We start from the raw sequence: 22,104 nt of genomic DNA on the forward strand, positions 1-22,104 counted from the left end.
GCAGATGAGAGCGTCGCCCATTTGGTCCCATTATAGTTCTAACAAACAAATGGCCGCGCTGGGTGTGTGGTTTTTGGAGCACGGTCGCCAAAAGGCTGAGAGAAGAGGTTGGAGAGAATCTGACCCCGGCAAAAAACATAAATAAGGCATTTACCCGTGTGCAGGACGCCGCAGCTCCCCCGAGTGCAGTCACATAAGAACCAGGCCCTAGATGAAAGGGGGGAGGGGGGGGGGGGTGTTGACAGCGGGTATGTCATCAGGAAAGGAACGAGAACAGTGATTATAGTCGTGTTTCGGCCTCATGCTGCTGCTGCTGCTGGTCGAGATGGAAACATGCCTGCTCCTAACATCAGCCAGTGTTTGGCAGGTTGGAGGCCACCGCGCCGGCCAAAGCTGCCGCACACTGGTGCCGAGCCATCCGTGCGCCGCTTTCCGAATGGGACAGCAAACATTGACCGTGACACACACACACACACACACACACACATTCTGTATCCAGAGTTTTTTTGCTGCTGCTCCGTCAACTGTGTGGTTTCATCCCAGAGACATCTGCCTGGTGCGGTGCCAGACGAGCTGTGCGCAGGACAATCGGGTTGTCCTTTCACTTCCACATGATAGATGGCACTCCACCAGCAGCCTGCCTGTAACCTTGAGAGCTTCGCCTTCATCAGGGCGACTGCCTCAGCAGGAGATAGAATGACTCCTGGAACACCTTCAACCTAATGTTTTAATTTAAAATCATCCAGGTTGTGGAGAATGAGCAGGAATCTGTCATTTGTTTGCAGCTCAAAGGCGTCTGGACTTTTTTTGTTTCTGCTTTCAGGACCTGTACGCCCTGGACATGGAGCCGTATCGTTTCAGCGGCGTCAACATGACTGGGTTCCGCATCCTGAACACGGAGAGCTCTCAGGTGACGTCCATCATCGAGAAGTGGTCAATGGAGCGGCTGCAGGCCCCCCCCAAACCGGACTCTGGCCTGCTGGATGGATTCATGACGGTAGGCCCGACTTGTTTTGTGCAGCTTACGTAACGCACACGGCATGTCGTGCAGGCAGCAACACGCTCAGAGCTCGTTCCTGTGACCGAGTGGACCCGTGTGCAGCAGAGTGCACCTTGGGGGATATCGTGTTGGAGGCTCTTCTTCATGAGGGTGGATTATAATTGTATTGCTTTTAGAGGAGAATTAGTGAGCACCAGGTGTCGATCCGCGGCTCCATGGTGCTGGGCGCGTGGGGCTTCTGGGTTGGCGCTCGTGGGTCTAAATGCTCAGTAATGAGGCGGTGTGAATGGTAATAGCCGTTTATCTGCCCTCCTGCCTCTCACGACTCTCCTCCGGGAGCGTGGCCAAAATATGACAATCTGTCAGTGTTCATGCAGAGAGAGGGAGCAAATTGGATGGAAATTATGGCCTTGGATTTTTTTAGGATGCCGTCCAAAAGAGCCCGGGATAAGGTGATTTGAAAGTGAAAACTGGAATGGAGCTCATGGACGTTCAAGGTCCCTCTCAGTGTCTCTTGCTGTAAACAGTCAATTTACCCCCCCCCCCACACACACACACTCCCTCCCTCCTTCCCTCACGACACCTTCCTTGCAGACAAACACCTTATTTTTCTTTTTCCTCTCCTTCTTTCAGCCGCTCTCTTTCTTTCTTCGTGAAATCTGCGTAATGAAAAAAGTGTCTTTGCTTCAAGGACTTAAAGATGAGCCTTCATATTCGCAGAGGTGCCTGATGCCTGTTCATAAATCAGTCACAATCAAAAATGCAGAAAAACATCACGGCAACACAAGTGTTTTAACTTTACCTTTCCCTAAATGAAGACATGTAAACATCTTATCAGAAACGTGCACACTGCTGTAAATATAGAAATAACAAATCATATTTCCCTCCAGCGTTAGCATGTGCATTCCTGCTTTCTTTTTCCCGTGTGGCACTCGACTGCAGATAAACAAGCAAAGCAGTTATGTATGCAGAAAGATTAATGCAATGCACAAAGAGGTTAAATTACTTAATTTTTTTCCTCCCCTCCACCGGAAATTAATGGGTGTTTGGTGGAGAGGTTGAATTGATTAATTAGCATTGCATGAATCACTTTGTCAGATCCCCGTACCACATATTGACACATCTCACTGGACCAGAACTCGAGTTAAATAATAAATAATACGTCCAAAGCCTCGCGCAGGCTTGATAAAGTACTTCATTAGAGCGCTCTATTTACAAACCCAGCTCTGATGTGTGGTAGTCTGTCGAGCGCTCCTCCCTGAGAGGATTCTTCGTAACGAGCGAATAAAGAGATATCGGGGCGAGCACACATACAGCCACACATTGTCATTTTAATGCTTTATTAAAAGCATAAGCGGCTGTTTATGAAAAGCACCTCCTGCCTCCATTAGGAACGCATGGATTTAAATAAGATTTTTTTGGTTTCTCCGCAAATCGAATCTTCTTTAATTAATTTGTAGATGTGTCTGACATTTGATGCCGCGGCGCCCGGGGCTCGTGAGAAGCCAGGTAGGGGATCACTAAATTAAAATGTGGGAGGGCTGCAGCAGCCAATGAGTGACCTTCCACCCCCCCTCCCCTCCCCCCACCCTCCCTCCAGCCCTCTCTCTGTTTTCCCTCTCTCTCTTCATACCTTGTCGTTCCCCGCCCGTTGACCAGGCAACAGTTGTGTGGCGGCGGTGGTGGTTACCAGGGCGACGGCGTTCCGTGTCACCTTGTGATTTCACGAGGGATTGATTGATTGAGGATGGGGGGGGGAAGGGGGAGGTGAAGTAGGTAAAATGGTGGCGCAGGAAGCAGGATGTGGGAGCGGGTGGTTGATGATGAGAGGGAGGGAGTAGGAGCAGGATGGTCAGGGTGGGGGGTCGGGGGAGGGGGGGGGTTGTGTGATGTTTTCTCACACCACTGGCCTCCCATTAATGTGGGCTGGTGTAAAACCACAGTGACACTCGGTGCCTCTGGTGAGGCCGAGCGTCGTCCGCGGGGGGGGGGGGGGGGGGGGGGGGGGGCATAATGAGACGGCCTCTCAACTCTTTCTTGGACACGGAGCCACGCAGGACCCGAGCGGGGGGGGGTGGGGAAGCTAATTACTGGAGTTTGTGGGCGTGACCTCGTCGACTCTTCACTCAAATCCCCGGAGCTGTCTACAGCTCAAACTGTTTTCCCTCAAACTTCATTATCAGTGTGTGAATTAACGGCAGCCTGTGTGTTTTCGAGAGCTGGATCTACAGATTGGAATCTTTTGTTTTTATTTTACACATTTTAATCGGATCATTATTCCGTCCCATCTGCGTATAATCATCGCCTGCAGCTAATGCCATATTTGATTTGAATGCTTTGTTGTAATTTGAATTCTTTTAAATCCTCCATTCATTTAAACTAAGTATATACTTGGCTTTAATTGAGAGGGGGGGGGGGGTTGTTTCCCAGTGGTGTGTGTATATCTGAAGCTTTGGGCTGCAGCTATTTCCTCCATCTACATCGTTTCATTTTACGTCTTTCTTTCATTGAGCTGTAATTACCACAACAGAGGACTGGATTTCCTCCAGTGTCATCAACACAATTGAAAGTTCTGGTGTAATAGCTCATAATAATGACTCTGTTATTAATAGAGAGCAGATGTTTGGGGCGATGTGTGTGTGTGTGTGTGTGGCGCGATGAGGCTGCTCCTTTTTTTAATTCACAGTATAAAGAAGCTCGCAACACTAATACGAGCTAAATGACTCGGAAAAACACATCACGATACTTCACCTGCTTCCGAATGTGAGTTCTCTCTCTCCGTCATCAGCAGATCTGCAAACACACCCCTGAGCGATGACTTGAAGTCGGCACAGCTCTGTGTAAACTTTCCCAGGGTACTGTAAATAATTGCAAAATGACAATGATTTAAAGAGCCTGGCCCCTAATGCACGAGTGTAATTGCCTTTCTTCTTCCTCCTGCACACTGTGCATAATGCTTTTGTAGCTGTTGTGACACGTGGATGATTAAAAAAATATATTTTCCACTTCTATAATTCTGTGTACTCTGGTGCATCTTCAGCTGGAGCTATTCGCCGTGTTCGCATTTAGTTACTGTTTCCCTATAAAGTTGTTATTGGCAGTCTGCCGTGTCCCCCCCCCCCCCCCCCCCCATGGGACACAATTTGCAGACCCACGCACTAGGGGATTCGTCGATGCACGCGCACGCTGATGTCTCAATTCAGCAAAATCTGGAAGCGTGAAAGCTGTGATCTGCGACAGCAAATCATTTCCTACCCCGTTAATTTTGTGACACATTTCACTAATCAACACAAAACTCCCTGCCTGCAGCCTCGTGCCCGGCCAGAGCCCTGCACACCTGCAGAGATTTATCTGTAATCTGTGACCGACTTGACGTTTGTGAGCCGTGACGCTGCCGCTCGTGTAAATCTCTCCCGTGAGTCGAGCCCCTGGTTGTTGTTGTGAAAACTAAATCCAGAGCGTGCATGTACAGTATTTTATATTCTTTGATTCGTCATCTGTGTCATGAAGAATCCTCTCAGCCCCAGTTCCCTTAGTTACAGAGTTCAAGTTGTGTTTGTTTCCCCCCCGGGCATCAATACACGTGTCGTTTGGAGCTGAACTGAGCTACTGTGACTATTTGAACTTTTTTATTGCAGATGTTGAAGTTTTAAATGTGATATTTTGACTTTTGAAGGTGATCGACAAGTTGTTGCCTCGACATTTATTACAGTAAGCAAGATTAGGCAAAAACACACAAAAGACGCATTGTTTTAAAACCTGGTAGAAGGACCCGGTTTGGGTCCAGTGCAGGTCCAAATATAGATCTGGATCTAGTAAATTTAAATGTGGTTTTCATAAGGGGACCTACATGGGGGGGACGCACACTAGTGAGGACCATTATTCCAATGCACTTGTTATATTAAGAGGTTTTAATGTGATATTCTGAACCAGTTGTTTACATCTATTTACATGGCTACAGACTGGGCCTGTTTAAAAATCTTAGTACATTACCTCTCAGAACATATAGGAGTACATTTACTGCAGAACTACAGTGAGTACACTTTGAGTGGATATACCTAAACTCCATTTAGGCTTGAATTCTCTGTACTGTGAGCAGCGAGTGAAGTCCGAGGGGAAAACGAGAGGAAGCAGGTTTTGCTGAGAAATGCACAGCGAGAGAGAGAACAGACACCTTGCTGCATTAACAAGGACTGCTGGGAGTCGAGTGGGAGCCGCCCACACACACACAGAGAGGAGCCACCTCTCGCGTGTTTTACCGTGCATGTTTACCTACAAGCGTGTGTTTGTACCGTCCTCTACCGAGCTGCGATACACGCAGAGTGCACGGTGCAGGATGTCTGATTCAGTTCCCCACGTTTAGAGGCTCCTCTGAAGCAGGGAAGGTGGGGGGTGCTTGGCTCAGGTTTGGCCTCGCCGGCAGGTTCGTTGTGGGGGGGCACTCGGCTGCCTGTAGTCTGACAATAGAGGGAGAATCCCAACACATGGTCCCCTCTCCGAGCTGCATCCGTACAACATGTCCTCCCCATCAGGGTCCTCATCGCGAGTGGGGAGCCAAATGTGGTTCTCCCCAGTCGATGGTGTATTGAACAGAGGACATACACTTTCATTTAGCCTGATATATATCACTGCAGTGATGAAGTCTACTGGATATTAGATCCAGCATTTAGGGAGTTCTTTTTATTAGTTTGAGGCCGACTTCAGTCTTCACTCTGCAGATTAAACTCGTTCCTGCAGCACCTTCAATGAACTCATCTCCAATATCCATACGGAGCAGTTCAGTGCAGCAGATTCTGTTTGGATGCATCCACCAAGACATCAGCTTGACTGTGATTATTGCAGAGTTACCTCAGATATATTAGTATCGACATTTCAACCAATTAGGGAGAAGGAGTTGAGGCGGAGAAATGCCTCCAAACTGAAACAGCATTTTTCTGAAGAGCATTTGTAAGTTTACTTATTGTCTTTCAACCACAACACCCAGGCTAACACACGTTTTCCACATCTTCTCTTCTCATTCGTGCTTGAACTGTCCATCAGTAAAGGCAAAATACCCAAAATACATCTAAAACAAAACTGAAATATCCCCCTCAGTATATATGTAGGATCCAGAGCAAATCCTGGTTTATATATCAGATACGTTTTGGTCAAATGCAGCATATGCTCTGTTTACGTCTCTTATTAGGTATCAACGCAACCTGCTCTCCAGCTCTTTTTGTAGCTACATAGAACCTTGTGTTGTTTTGATGGAGCGTTTGATACAGGACGGGCCGAGTGAACAGAACGAGTGCACACATGCACCAGGTCGATTGCGTCCATTACGCCGATGTGATCTCACTCCGTCTGATCCCGGTTGGCAGAGGAGCGAGCCTTTTAAAGACAGCGACTGTGGAGAGCAGACACTCGATGCCCTGTGCCGGGCACCACCAGCTGGGCTTGGCGCAGCATCAACATTATTAGCACCACTGCTCCCTCGGTCCACAGAAGCCTTTTGTGGGCGAGAACAGGCGGAGGGAGCGGAGGTATTTAAAGGGAGAGATATATTATCCTTTGTTTTTTTTAGCACATTTCAAATTAATGTGTCTCTGATTTATTATCTTTATATACTAAAAAAGATAAAAGGGGATATTCAGGACAATACAAATGGCTTAAACCAAAAAAGGTAACACAAGTATCCTCCTGCAGGTCACATGCGACAGACATTCCTCGACAGTATAATGCAAGCAGGCGCCTGCTGATGTTATATGGGACAATAAAAGCCTGTGCAATCAGGGAGTACAACCATCATCAGATGAATATCACACAATCAGCCCCTGGAGACGGGTGCAGGCAGCGGGGGCCGAGTGTCATGGTCACACTGGTGCTCAGGGACATTGGCTGGCCTTGGGATCTTTAGGCAAGCTGTCATCCTTTGAGAGGCGGCTCCTCCCACTTCTACGCACACATGCTGTGCAGAATGTATAGAGAAAGTACAAGAACAGTATATATATAATCAGGTGCAGAGATTGTACTATATACTCTATAATTAGTTTCTAATTTCCCCAAAAAGTATGGAAAATTTAATCTGCACACCTATGGCTCCCGTGAATTTATGATTTATTGCCAGTCCATTTCCAGCACAAGGGTCTTTATCTTAGACTTCTGATAAAAAGTCTTAAATCACCACAATCTCCTTCCAACAAATCACGTCAGAGTAGATATCATATCATATTTTTGCACGTGCATTGTCGTGACCCACAAACGAAAATATCTCCAGAGAAATGCGTTGCATAAATAACTTCTCTTGCACACATGGAAAACAAAGAGGATTTCACGCTGTATTGTTGCACCATTAGTGCTACGTTCAAATAAGTGCATATTGTCACGAAATATAAGATAAACAAAAAGCTGTTCCTGCTACACTTTTTATTTTTAATTGGTAGCATCGGTCTATGTGGGGGTTTGTGGAGTGGCGCCCTGTTTGCCCACTGTTTAGGAGCAACCCAGATGTAATTAACACTCGCTGTGTTGTTTACACTATAAATCAAGTGCGGACTCCCTCCATAGCGCCTGCTTCCTCTCCACCAGATGGTAGCGAGATGCCAAGGACTGTTTAGCCATCACAACAAACTCCTCTCTCCTCCTCCTCCTCCTTCTCCTCCTCCTCCTCCTCCTCCTCCTCCTCCTCCTCCTCCTTCTCCTCCTCCTCCTCCTCCTTCTCCTCCTCCTCGTCCTCCTCCTTCTCCTCCTCCTTCTCCTCCTCCTCCTCCTCCTTCTCCTCTCTCCTCCTCCTCCTCCTTCTCCTCTTTCTCCTCCTCCTCCTCCACTCCGCAGCGTCCGGCGCTAACTGCTGTTGGCCCTAGCCGCCGAAGCCGGGCTCTTCAGTGACTCCCCGTTTAATCACAACTCGTGTCTTGGCTTGTTTTCGAGGGGGTTTGAGTTTTGAAAGCTTTGTTGCTGTGGAAATATCAGACAGTGTACGTAATGAACCGGGGGGGTGAAAACCCTGTGGAGTGGGCACCTACTAGCCTCTTTAGCTAGACCTGGCTGGAGGCTGATTAAATATGAGGAAAGGCCATCATGTTAAACAGCCACTTAATCAGAGGTAGGCTAGGCAGTGTGGTGCTAATTAGGGTGGACTCTGAAGTGGACAGTGCTGCCAACAGCATGCTGCTGCCTGGAGGCTCTGCTGGGACACCACTGCTCTGAGGATTCACCGCCTCTACTTTGACAAGTGTCATATTGGTGGCTCCTCGTGTGCAGCGCCCAGCAGTAACAGCCTGTGACATTTTCAGCCACACTAGTAGCATCGCTCCGGGGGGATCGCAGTGTCCGTTTGTCCACCGCACCAGTCCAGACCACGGACTGGATGTAAAGATGGACGACGTGTCTCCTCTTTCTCCCACTGTCCAGACATTTAGCCGAAAATGTCCTGGATACGACTGGTACCATCTTGTGCATTGGGAGCCAAAGTGTGCGCTAATTGGAAAATGTTTCAGCTATTAATCACTGTATTTCACCCCCCGTTTTTATGAATTAATTAACTCATCAGAACAAAACCTGCTGAATAAATTAGCACTTGAATATATTAGTGGGATAGGAACTATGTAAAATGACAGAAACCATGTTCGAGATGATGTCTGATCCAGACAGAAATATCTCCACTATTACGTATTCATGGCCTCCAGAGGATGAATCCTACTGACTCTATAGATTCCCCCGACCTCTCCACTAGCTTGACCTTGAGGTTCACAGCTTTGTTTGGATTAAAATATATGAACAACTGGAAAAATTGTCATGAAATGTACACACTTGAACTGTGGTAACTCTGGTTGATCCTCTGATGTTTCACTCATTAGCAGCTCAGATTTCAAATCTTGCCAATCAGACATTAACATAAACATGACTTTGGGTTCAGTCACTTGCCCAAGGACACTTTGGCATGTGGAATGGGGGAAACTGGGGTTGAACCGACAACCCTCTGGTCAATGAACCAGAATATGACCCTGTTCATCAATACTGGGGAAACTAAAAGGTGAAAATGATGTGGAAAGAACAATGTGAGGTCAGATTGGAATTTAGGTTCCAACGTTAAATCTTCTGTCAGTATTTGATAAGAGAAAGACAACATCAATACTGAATAAATGTATATTCACGTCCATCAAACAGACTTCAGCTCACTCTCTCATCACTCCCACAGGAACCTTTCTTTTTAACTATAGAATTCTCTGCTGTCTAGTTCTTTATCTGTCTCTAAAGTGCACTTAAATCTACAGTAGAGCCATGAATGTGCTTTCACATAAATCCATAAATCAATGGATCCGTTACCCAGGGGTCCTCATCGTGAGAAAGCCGGTTCTTACTTCTTTTCCCTGTGACAAAAACCTAATTTTTAAAAAAGCAGCGAGGCTGCTCTGTTGCCTCAGCATGTGGAAATGCAATGTGAGAAAGGGATTAAACCTCCAACGCACAAAAGAAAGAGTAGAAATGACAGTGACGGCGCTGGCAAAGCCTCCACATATACCCACGGCTCAGTGAAATACTGGAGAGAGCAACCCGGGGGAAGAAGAAGGAGACAGAGGTAAGATGCTAAAAGAGAAAAAAAAGGAGAAGAAGGGAAGGAGAGACGGAAGTGAGCAGGAGGTGAACAGGCCGTCAGGAGGAAGAGAGAGATGGAGGGAGAATTGGAGACAGAGAGAGATGACACCAGGAGCCCCAGTCACCTGAGGCCCCCCCCCCCCCTCTGTTAGGAGGCCTGGAACAGCCGTAATGTGGCCCATGAATCACATGTGTCACATTTCACTGTTTCTCAACTCTTTTTATTTTATTACTGGAGTGAAACTTCTCTACACAGTGACAAGGTTTGGTCCACGAGGGCCTCACGTAGCAACCATCACCAGATACACTGGGTACCATTTTACTTTAAGGGTTACTGAGCCAACTTGAACAAAGAAAGAGGGATAGAACAAATCCAGAAAATAAAAGTAGAGAAGCTAGATATGAGACAAGTGGAGACAATGACATTTTTAGACACTGTAAACATGTGTATCACAGTCATATTGTTTTTTATCTCCACCAAGGAGGTTAGGTTTTCACCCCGGTCCATTTCAGTGTTTGTTGCTTTGTTTGTTTGTTTGTTTGTTTGCATCTCACGATTCCCATGGGCCTCAGTGGAGGGTTGGGACATGTGCCAAGAAAGAACCCATTCAATTTTGGCACGGATCTGAATAAATCCTGGAAATGTTTTATTCACGTCCTTCAAGTTTGTTTTTTTGACATTTTCACCATTTCTCACAGGAAAACATTCATGGGTCTTGGTGAGAAAGATCACACATATTTCATGGACTGATATCTGTGAGTGTTTGGTGCAGCTTGATTGGATCGGTTTGGGGCGTGTTCTGGACAGGAGCCCTTCAGGTTCAATATATGTGAGTGTAGTAACGTAGAATACAGACTGGGAACCTTCTTCCGGCCACTAGAAAACAAAATTTGCCTAATTTCAATAAGATATATACACATCTATTTGACTGGCCCTTACTCCTTGTCTGCTGGACAGGAAGGGGCCAGTTATTTCACCCTGGTTTCAGTCCTTATGCGAATTTCCTCTCTGCAGATGAAGTTAATAATTAGCTCGATGCGGTTTGAATCTCCATTATCCCAGAAATGATGATTTAATGGTGTCTTTTTCTCACGTGACGAGTGAAGGTTTAATTGCTAAAGAAATCATGAAGTTTAAAATAAAATGCGAACATTTAGCTGACAGCGTAATACTACGAGGGCGATACGTGCGCTGCGCTGACCGTGTGCGGTGAAGCGGCACAAATACACATAAACTATGGAATGAAATGAATAATCACCTCCCTCTTCTATCAAATCATCAAACCCCACGGGCCTGTCTGTGATCTGAGGGCTGAGACTTCACGCTCGGAGAAAACAATGAGGTTCTCATTCTCTCTCTCTCTCTCTCTCTCTCTCTCTCTCTCTCTCTATCTCTTCCCCTGATGACATTGTGACTCTGCTGCTGATGGCGATGCTGCCAGTGTGTGTGTGTGTGTGTGCGTGTGTGGTTGTGTGTGACGCTGCCCTGTGCCTGGCAGCTTCAGTCCAGCCATGTGTGGTGAATAACAGGTCAGTGTTAATCTTATTAGGGCTAATCAGATGTATGTGATACGTACAAACAGTGGAGCTCCACTGTACACAAGCAGCCGCCGCACACGTCCATCTCCAGACGGGTAGTGGGGCGTGAATGCGTGTGTGTGTGTTTGTGTGTGAGTGAGTGTGCGAGGAATGCTGGGTAAAAGGGTGAGTGATTGAGAAGAGGCGAGAAGAGAAAGAGAGATGTCGTTTGTCAGGGTGCTACGTTATCAGAGGAGTTATGGAATTATGCACAGGTGGAGAGCTGCCGTGAATACTGATGCCGTAAAAGAAATGAATATTTTGGTGTACACACACTCACACAGACAGACACACACACACACAGCAGCTACTGCTCAGTGGAGTTTGCAGCTCACCTGCTCTAAAGGAGGAAACTGCAGGCAGATACGACAAATGAGGCAAACGCCTCTGGGAAGCCAGCAAGTTGAGTTTTGTCACTGTGTGTTATTTTGTGTACACACCACATCCTGCTAATTGGTTCCGGCATGTGTGTTGATATATGCTCCTCACGTAGCACGTTCATGAGAAGAGAGAGAGAGAGCGAGAGAGAGAGAGAGAGAGAGGGAGAGAGAGAGAGAGAGAGAGAGAGAATGGAAAGATGAACTGAGATATCAAGGCCTGGAAAAGAAAGATGTAAAGTGGGGGGGCGGGGATGTGAGTCATTTGGCGAAGGACAGGGTCATCTACGAGTACGTCTAGTGAAGCGGGGGGGGGATGTGTGATTTTGAATGATTACGTGGGTGTTGGAGAGAGAGAGAGAGAGAGAGAGGGAGAGAGAGAGAAGTGAGGCAGCAGAGGTCCTGGGCAGTTTGTCTGAAACCTTCCATCTCTGTCCGAGTTTCCCCCCGTGGTTGAAGATTGGTTTCGCATTAAGCACTTAAAAACAAACGCCCCACAGGACCTGTGCTTGGCTGCGAAATAAATACCGCGATCGCTCTCAGATTGTTTTGAGCTGAGCGCAATCTGTCGGTGGTGTGAGCCGTCGTTTTAACTCCTCACCTCTCTCCTCCTTCCAGCGACCACCCCTTGTTTTGTTTTTTTCGCTTCCATCACGAGGGGATTTTTCAGGAATTGTTCTGCACCAAAGGCAAGTCGGGGAAAAAGATCTTTACCGCATAAATCATCTGAAGCCGGGGCGATGTTTGATATATCACGGTGGGCAAAAGTTAAAAGATGGGGGAAATATTTCCAGGAAGGGTTGTTAAGTCGGCGCATGGGGGAGCTAACGGAATGACATAAATCATTCAAACAAAGAGGCTGATGGGGGATTCAGGGGAGTATTTTGGCCTCGGAGTGCAAACACAGGAGCGACTCAGATGTGTTTGCACTGAACAACATCTAATAAACTGTTTCTCCTCCTCCTCCTCCTCAAATATAAACGCTTCCATCTTTGTGCTACAACAAACTAATTCCTGTCTCTAATGTCTCCCAGATTAATCCTGTAGTAAACATATTAACTGTCAGTGTTGTTGAGAGGCCATTTCAAAGTCTACATCTTGAAACTAGATTCCTAAACAAATACTGAATGTGATTTATCATGTTGGAATATGTTATCACTATTGGTATGTATATTTTGTGATCGTACATTTTAATGACGCCCCTACGGTGACAGCCAGTAGCCGGGGACATTGTGTTTTGTGGTTGTACATCCGTCCCATACTTGTGAACATGAAGTCCTCCAAGGAACTTCTTTAAATTTGGTGCAGACATTCACTTGGACACAAAGATGAATTGATTAGAATATTTTGTTGCCTTGTGAACACGATATCTTACGAACTCTTCTACAAATTTGGTTCAAATATTCACTTGGACTCCCAGATTAGGTGATTCGAATTTGGTGGCTGTGGGTCGATGGGCAAAGTCACACTGACCTTACAAACACCTTTTTATGTCTTTTAACTGCACCATCTCAGGAACACCTTGAGGAAATGTCTATAAATTTTCACTTGGACTCCAGGATGATGAACTGACTCGATTTTGGTGATTGGACATCGAAGTTCAAGGCCACAGGAACCTCTCAAATCCCTTTTTGTCACATGAATTTGTTATCTTAAGAAGTAATTGTTCACTTAGACTCACGGATTATATGATTCGGTTTGAGTGGTCAAAACCTGTTTTCGGCCTCATGAACATGATTCCTCAAGTCTAGCTTGAGGGAATTTCTTCAAATTTTGAATAATTGATTGCCATGGTTGAAGGTCACAGTGACCTCATACATTTACAGTGGACTGAAGCTGCACTGGTTGTTGGAGGCATACAACCGCAGGCTGGTAATTATCCTTCCACACAGAGCTGCATACAAAAATATAAAACTGTTCTAGAAGTTAATTAAATCTCACATTTATTCATAAAATCTTCCTTCTCCCCGAGCCATGTGAGATTCGTGCCGCAGGAAAATAAATCTTCGCTGGTTTAAATGTTTTTAGTTTTTTTTATTATTATGTGCAGGGTATTAATACCTTGAAACAAAACAAACTGACAAAACATATTCATGAAAAACAAATGAAACTGTCTCACCTCCGGCTGATTCTGATGCAAAACCCCGACTTAAAGACGACAGGAACAAACAGATCGAGCCTGATGCTCCTTGTGCTGCGTGGAGTTTAGGGAGAGAACAAAGTGGTCCAGCACATCCTGTAGTCAAATGTGGGAGGTGACATCTGCTGAGCTTTCATCAAATTAATTAACAGCCTCCTTTCACACATCAAAGTTCTGCTAAAATATCCTCAGCCGGACTTTTTACTCTACGCATTATATGAAAAGAAAAGTAAAAATAAACTTCCAAGCAGAGATTTGAGACAGCGTCTGTTTTTAGCAGACGAGTTGTCAGATGTTTTTTTTGTATTTGTTTTAGATATTTATAGCTGTTGCGATTAGTTTGGCCAAATAGAATAAAGATGGAGGAATAGAACGTGATAATTGTTTGGGGAAAGGACACAAGCAAAACTCGAGTGAAGAAATATTTATTAAAAACAGATTTTGTGGAAGCAGAGGAGGTTTTTTTGGGGGGTTTGGATTTCATGACTGTAACTATTGAACATCCAAACTGAAATTAACTTAAGTTCAAAACACATCCTGTGCATTTACAATGGACGGCGGCGAACTGAGTCTGAATGTGATTGTTACAACATCTCTTAATTCACTGAGTAGTTTGCTTTTGAAAATGCATCTGCAGAAAAAAAAGAAAAAACCTAGATTCACTCCAATTTTGTTTTTTTTTTAAATTTTTTTACAACGTTGGCAACACAACAACTGGATGATTGAAGATGATGAACTTTCCCTTCATTGGAGAAAAATAGTGTTTGGATATTGGCTGTGTTCTAAAAAAAAATCCTCCTCTCTATCCAAGAAATAGATTAGTGGAATGGCAAACTCTTTTTCCTAATCAGCATTTGCCATGAAACGCCACAACCGTGCACACACACACACACACACACACACACAAACACTTCGTCCACACACAAGCCGACACCGGGAGAGCAGATACGGCGCTGTAGCTCTCCCATTTCCCAGAGAGGCAGCGGGGATGAAAGAGTGCAGAGATTGCTCTCCCATCCACTGATCTGCATGCTGCCTTTGACATCAGCAGCCACCAACTCCAAAAGCACAGGAGGACTGGGGTGGGGGGGGCTAAAATCTGACAATCGGCCAACCGCGGTAACCACACTTGAGCCCCCCCCCCCCCCCCCCCCCCCCCCAATCCGCTCCATACGCTCTATCCCCCCTCCTCCCTGCTGGACGGTAGATTTATTCCTTTAATTGGCCTGCCACCATAAATAAGGTCTGGAATAAATTGTACATGAAGCATCATTTTTCATTTTGCCCCTCCCAGACCCCCTCGTCCTCTTCCCCCCACGTGGATGGCATGTATGCCTCACTGCGCCTATGGAGACAACATAGGGAACTGATACGCGCTAAGCAGCAGCTCAGCGGTCTCCTGCTTTTTTGCGGCCCGGCCGAACCGAAGCGCGGATCATTCTCCCCGACAGCCGGCACATCCGCAAAGACCCTATAGCTGCGGCTACTCTGTGGCCTCAAAGTCGTTTCTCATGCTCCCGCGCAGGTTGGTCATCCAGGACTTGTCAAATAAGATCACCACAGTGGGCTTCAGCCTGTGTGGGACCACGGTAAAGAGGATCTGCAGAGGGAACGAGCACAGCGCACGTTCCAGGCAGCAAGGAAAAGATAAAGATAAATCTCAGCACAGCAGCGTGTGAGAGATTTGAGCTCGAGCTTTCTTACTCCTCTTGATGACTTGATTTCTGGCGTTGTGTGAGGCACCGTTCTTCACGTGTCCCTACTCTACTTTGCGTGTGTGTATTTAGCGTGTTATAGCGAGTGTGCCAGTCACAGTTGTCCCATCTGCACTGGTGCCTGTTTTGCGTCGCCTCTCTCTGGGGAACAGGCACAACCATCAGGAACCATTAGTCTTCACACTGACAGGCCGGGCCTTCCACGGAGAGACTCTCCCTGGCGGAGCCTTCGCACTGCCTCAGACAACGGCCGGGTATTTTTACTAACAGGCTGAGACACCGTGCCATTTGTGTGCGGGGCGTTTACTGCTGGCGTTACTCCTAATTTACGCTCCCTTGCCCCGACTAAGGAGTAAAGCAAGTCACCCGATTTCTTATGCTCCCCAGCAGGTGAACGAATTAAACGGATTAAAGGTCATGTGGACGGAGGCCCTTTCGGCGATTGCTCTAAAATGCCTAATGATGTCACCTTCCTGTTTGCAGACGGACGCGGCGCTGATGTACGACGCCGTGCACGTGGTGGCGGTGGCGGTGCAGCAGTCGCAGCAGATCACCGTCAGCTCTCTGCAGTGCAACCGCCACAAGCCTTGGCGCTTCGGCGGGCGTTTCATCAGCCTCATCAAAGAGGTACGAGTCCATCACTAGTGTCAGTGCACACTCTGCCTTGACCTTTGACCTCTGGGATCTGCTGAACCCTGTGGCTTGCTTTTTGTGTTGTATTGATTTGTGCAGTCACGTGTGTTTTGTGAGTCTCCACTTTGTAAATCACAGAGACGTCTTTAATGAACAGAATGGCACATTAGGCTATTTGCACATTTCTCTTGTAGTAAATTGTGATGATGACATAAACGTCCCAAATCTCCCGATCCTTTTGTAGCTCTGCATTATCCACAATAACCACGTTGCTGTTTTTTTGTGATCTTTCATTCCCTTTCTTCCGCTTCCTCTCCACTCCTGTTTATATCAAAGCCTCTGTACGTCTCCTTAACTGCAGTCAGCCATTTGCTTTGTTCTGCAAAGCTCTCTGGATGGTATCATTGCAGGTAATTTTCAGAATGAGCCATTGTGGTAGCTGGAACTCCATCCCCCCCACCTCCCCCTCCTGTGTCTGCTGTCGCTCTCCATGCCCGTCTGTTCCTCCAATGGCTTTGAAGTGAAACTTCAAGCACAATGAACCACATGCATAATGAAGTCTTACCTGTCAACCTTTCTTCTCTCCCCGCTTCTTTATTGTCTCTTGTTATGTTGTTGAGAGAGACAGTGAGGAGAGGGAGCCGGCAGGAATCCGTAATTGGGGAGGAAAAAGTTTTACGGTTAGAGGTTGGATTGATATTGCTGAGGAAGACGATACCTTAAGTTTAATGTAATGGCTGCACTGGAGAGCTCAGGATATTCAGATTATTAAGCTGAGTTTTATTGTTTGCAGGCTCACTGGGACGGCTTGACGGGACGTGTTCTCTTCAACAAGAGCAACGGGCTGAGAACGGATTTCGACCTGGACGTGATCAGTCTGAAGGAGGAAGGGCTGGAAAAGGTTTATCACCCGTTGATGTGTAGATGACGCTGATGTGGTTTCTGAATCTGTCGGATGTCTGGGTCTTTGGAAGCGTTTTTATTTCCTATCCGTGGACGAGACAAGGTGATGTGAGCTTGACGCTGACTTGTCTCAACAGATCGGAACGTGGGATCCTCCCAGTGGCCTGAATATGACAGACAGTCACAGGAGCAGGACGACCAACATCACCGACTCTCTGGCCAACAAATCCCTGCGTGTATCCACGATACTGGTAGACACATCCAAACAAAACAACAATCTAATACCTGACACACACACACAGAACTCTGCACACTAACACTAACATACACTCTCTTTACAGGAGGAGCCGTACGTGATGTTTAAGAAGTCGGACAAGCCCCTGTATGGGAACGACCGCTTCGAGGGCTACTGCATCGACCTGCTGAGGGAGCTCTCCACCATCCTGGGTTTCCGCTATGAGCTGCGATTGGTGGAGGACGGGAAGTTCGGCGCCCTGGACGAGAGCACGGGCCAATGGAACGGCATGGTGCGGGAGCTCATAGACCACGTGAGTCAGCAAACAGGAAAGATTCAGACAATTCAATTTGCTTCCAAAGCAGAACTAATGGTTTGGAGTATTTTCTCAAATCCGTTTCCTTATTTTAAATCCACAACCAACTTGATTTGTTTTTATAATTTAAAGTTGGAGACATGAAGAAGAAAAGGCTCAGTACACTGGTCTGTATTGTTAGAGTAAGATTTATTATCCAGACCTCCTAGACAATATATTGCTTTAGACTATATAATATCCATAAATCTGAAATAATGCATTTATAATAAATTATTTTGTAATCAAACACAATGGCTCTATTTCTCAGGGGGCTAATGGTACACAAATAGTGCTAGTAAACAGACAAAGAACCAAAACTGAAAAGAGTGTCACAGAGTTTCAGAACTATAAGGAAAGATAAACTGTAATAAGTATGGGCTCATCTTGTTTTGCCAGGGGACAGAGAGTTAATTCATCGCACAGACTAATCTTATCCTAAAATTGTAGATTCGGTGACTCACCTCTGTCGCCGCATAAGAAGGATCACATGCACGTCTAACCTGTAATTTCCTGAAACCCCCCCCCCCCCCCCCTCCTCCTCCTCCTGATAACCCAGCCGAACTAATGACCCCGGCCTATTTCCTCCTCTCCGTTGTGGCTTGGCCTCCTGTACATATTGACCAGACCAGTCGCCGACAAGAATCAGATGTTAATTCGATTCCGTTCAATTGCTCTTTTCACAAACACCAGTCACCTCCCGTGTTATCTCGTTGCAGAAAGTCGACCTGGCAGTGGCTCCTCTGGCCATCACCTACATCCGGGAGAAGGTCATCGACTTCTCCAAGCCCTACATGACGCTGGGGATAAGTATCCTGTACCGCAAGGCCAACGGCACCAACCCCGGGGTCTTTTCCTTCCTCAACCCCCTCTCACCCGATATCTGGATGTATATTCTGCTGGCTTGCTTGGGTGTCAGTTGTGTGCTGTTTGTCATAGCCAGGTAACATGTCCACCGTCCCTCTCTCCGTCCTCCCTCCATGTCTCACCTACTTGTTCTGCCTGCTTTCACTAACATAGCGGTGGCTCCCTCTGGAGCTGAAGAGGATAATTCATCCTCTGAAAAATCATCAAGCTGTGACTGGTAGAAAAAAAACACACACAATGCCATTTACTCTTGTAAATGGCAGTGGACGCTTATTTTATTCTATGTTGATGCAGATATGGTCTACGACAAAGGAATATAAATCACAGTAAATATTTAAGGAGAACCTTTAAGGAGCATACCAATGTTTTTGACACATTTGCTTTAGCTTTACACAACTGATAATCATTTTAAGTATAACCAAACATTTTGGATGATTTCCTTATCTCAAATTTGGGTCATTTAAAAATACGAATGCAATTTTAGATCTAACTAGGGTTGGGTACCAAAGTGCGAATGGCCGAGATCTACCAGAAGGAATCTTCAAACTGCATCGAACTCAGGTCGGTGTGACAGCAAAATACCTAAAAGCCAAACGAAAGTGCACGTGAAAGAAAGTCCAACATCAGGGCGTGCAGCAAATATTTCAAAACAATTCCGTGTAAAGTGAACAATGACACAAACGTAATGGAAGAACACGTCTGGAAGAGTACGTCTGAACGCAGATGGATGCTTCGTACTTGACCTCTCACGTGACCCCATCACAAGCACATGAGCCGGGGCTGTGAGCGACCCTGACCCCTGCAGTGGGGGGACAATTTATGATGAGCATATACCTTAGCATGAAAACAGTATTATCTTCTTCTTCATTTTGTGCTTTTTTTAGGAGATAAGCATCTGTTCTGGCACCATTTAAGCATCAATACATTTTTGGGGGAAAAACCCAAACGATACCCAACCCCAGATTTCAAAAATATATTTGTTTTACATGAATTAACAGGGAATGATTAGAATTAAATAATCCAAAGGAAATTAGTATCGGTGATCAGTATACAAGCTTAAGCAATAAGGAAAACACTGGTATGAGTCTTTCAAACTGATTCCTCACACGATTCCAGGCGTTACTAACACACACGTGTCACAAAGCTCTGCATTATTAATCCGCTGTAAGAATTGTCCAAGTGCAATGTTGACATTGTGCGAGCGCGGCTCTTACCACATCTGGATGATCCCACCTCCCTGAACCACCGATGCATGAACGACACAGAGACATGTGTGTGTGTGTGTGTGTGTGTGTGTGTGTGTGTTAACCCCCGGGGCTCCTCGTCTTCCGCTTTGATCCCCGGGAGTGTTTGGGTTTAACACACAACTCATCAAATGTTACCGGCAAAATGATCACATGAGAGGAAGGCTGCAACTGTCACCTAAGGTAGCTCAGAATATGCAAATTGCATACCCATAGCCCTTTTGCTTCCACAGATGTGGACGTCAGGGTAAGTGATGAGCATGTTATATGATGTCTGTTCACCATGGCAGTGAATGGTGTGTGTCCTCAGCGACCAACACAATGTTCAGCAAAGTTTAAACCTGAAGTACAGTGTTCGCTGCAGGTCACTGAGCCGGTTCTTTCATAATTGTATAGTATTGATCACACAACCAGCGATTGATCGGTCAATCCCCCGAATGCAGAGTATATCATTTTCTCTAATCCCCTGCAAATAGAGCGAGTGGAGTGAGTTTATGAAGTCCTGTTGTTGTTGGGTCTTTTTTTTCAGTCTCACCAGGGATTCACAACATCTTTGTACCACTTCCCACACACACACACACACACACACACACACACACACACACACACACTGTTTCTCTATCTCATTTCAAGCTCCAGAGAAAAACCTTCCACTCAGCGGCTGCTTCCAGCTCTGTTTGAGGATGAATTGATTTCTCTCTTTGTTGGCTTAACAAATGATATTCTCTCAGATTGCAGAAAGGAAAGAGCTCTTCTATGGAATGGCTGATTTAAATTGCATGATAACATGTGTACCCGGTCGCTGCAGGTTTGCAGCCCGAGTCGCGGACTCGTGTGATTTTAACATCCCCCCCTAACGCAGCCTCTTCACTCGGGCCTGAGAGGAGAAAGGCAACAGATCTATAAAGCCAGCCAGAGTAATTGAATCCAACAGACAGTTAATGGAGGGAGCGGGTTGTGTTATTGTGGCCAGGGACGTGCGAAGAGGAGGAGGAGGAGGAGGAGGAGGAGGAGGAAGGGGAGCGGTGGGGAGAGGGGGGAATCTTTTTAGAATTCCGAGTGCAATTCCACGTGTCCCTCGTGCTCGATGTGAGGAGGTGACCTTACGTCTGCGTGCTCCACGTCCCCTTCTTCCCGGTGATCAGCGTGCAGTACACGGCCCGCAGGAATACGGGCCAGCTGCAAGCAAAGGTCATACAGAGGAGGCGTGGGGCCCGGTGCACGCACAATACACATGTATAGACACAAACGCAACGCAATCAAGTGTGTGCTTTTATAGATTTACACCCACCACGTCGTCCAAACAGCACGTATCTCCTGGTGTCACCCGCGGTTCGCCTCGGGCTGCAGCCGAACATTATATGTGACATCTGTGAGCAGCATGAATAAATCATCACAGGAAATATTTGACTTTGAGATGAATTTGATTGAGCCAATGCAAATACAGTCGCTAGCACCGAGAGCCGCACTCCCACACGCAGCCATCAGGGCGCATGCACAAACAATCATGCGCCGGCAGCTTGATGCACCTAGACATGAAAACATACACACAACCACACAACCACACACACACACACACACACATTGCATTCCGCTCAGCTCCACAAGGCCACTGTGCCGTTCCTGTTGCCTGTGGTCCCAAGGAGACGGAGCTCATTGACATTCCAGTAAATCAGGCATCCTGATGGAGTTGACGGGGAGAATTACAGTGTGTCATCGCAGCCGCCACCACGTGGAGGATCCTCAAGGGAGCGGCGGAGAGGAATAGCTGTAAAGGGGGGAACAAGCTGCATGAGAAAAAATGGTGCCACTTTCACGACGCTTGTAAAATGAGGCTGTTAATTGGGCGGCTGCGGCAACAAAGGACGATCAAAGACAAATCTGTGGATGGAGATGTACAGCAGTCTGGGCGGGTGGGGGGGGGGGGGTAAATAATGCCACCGCTGATTATATAACATTTGGTTTTGTAATCTGTAATGCTACCCTGTGTCTGTGTGAACACGTTGAGGACATATATAGAGTCATATATGTGTCCGCGGGATTGTTAGCATGGGGAGCGGCGTCTAAACAGCCCTACGTGAAGGACCCCTCCACTCTGCATAAGCAATGTTCTCTCCATCAACCTACTCCAGCACACACTCAATCAGTCCCTGATGCTTAACGCACACCCAATCACCCCGCGCTAATGCCATGCCACTTTTACTTAGGATAATAGATGAGAAATGTCCACGACTGACCTGAAGACACTGACAATCAGCTGAGGCAAGCAGCAGGAGGATTGGGGAGGGGGGGGGTGGGGGGGTGGAGGACGGCGGGTCGCAAGGAGAAGCAAGGCAATCTGGGAAAATAAGAAAATGGAAAATGAGGTGCGGGTCGTTGGGGAGGGAATGGTGCAGGATATGCAACGGAGGTGGAGGTGTGAGGGGGAATGTGAGAAAATGGGATAATCAGCGTGGGAGGAGGAAGGACAGAGGTGGCTCATC

At 46.6% G+C, this 22,104-nt stretch overlaps 1 protein-coding gene across 1 annotated transcript in view; it reads left to right on the forward strand.

The window, feature by feature from the left end:
* The window catches only part of LOC133973810 (glutamate receptor ionotropic, kainate 2-like), a 56,915-nt gene that overhangs the window by 23,459 nt on the left and 11,352 nt on the right, over positions 1 to 22,104 (forward strand). Inside the window, exons 6-11 of the mRNA XM_062411867.1 lie at positions 824 to 997; positions 15,871 to 16,014; positions 16,814 to 16,921; positions 17,061 to 17,174; positions 17,265 to 17,471; positions 18,230 to 18,453. Coding sequence (XP_062267851.1) covers positions 824 to 997; positions 15,871 to 16,014; positions 16,814 to 16,921; positions 17,061 to 17,174; positions 17,265 to 17,471; positions 18,230 to 18,453 — 971 coding nt within the window. The remainder of the gene's footprint in view (positions 1 to 823; positions 998 to 15,870; positions 16,015 to 16,813; positions 16,922 to 17,060; positions 17,175 to 17,264; positions 17,472 to 18,229; positions 18,454 to 22,104) is intronic.

The sequence above is a fragment of the Platichthys flesus genome, chromosome 18 (assembly GCF_949316205.1).
Source record: "Platichthys flesus chromosome 18, fPlaFle2.1, whole genome shotgun sequence".
NCBI lineage: Eukaryota > Metazoa > Chordata > Actinopteri > Pleuronectiformes > Pleuronectidae > Platichthys > Platichthys flesus.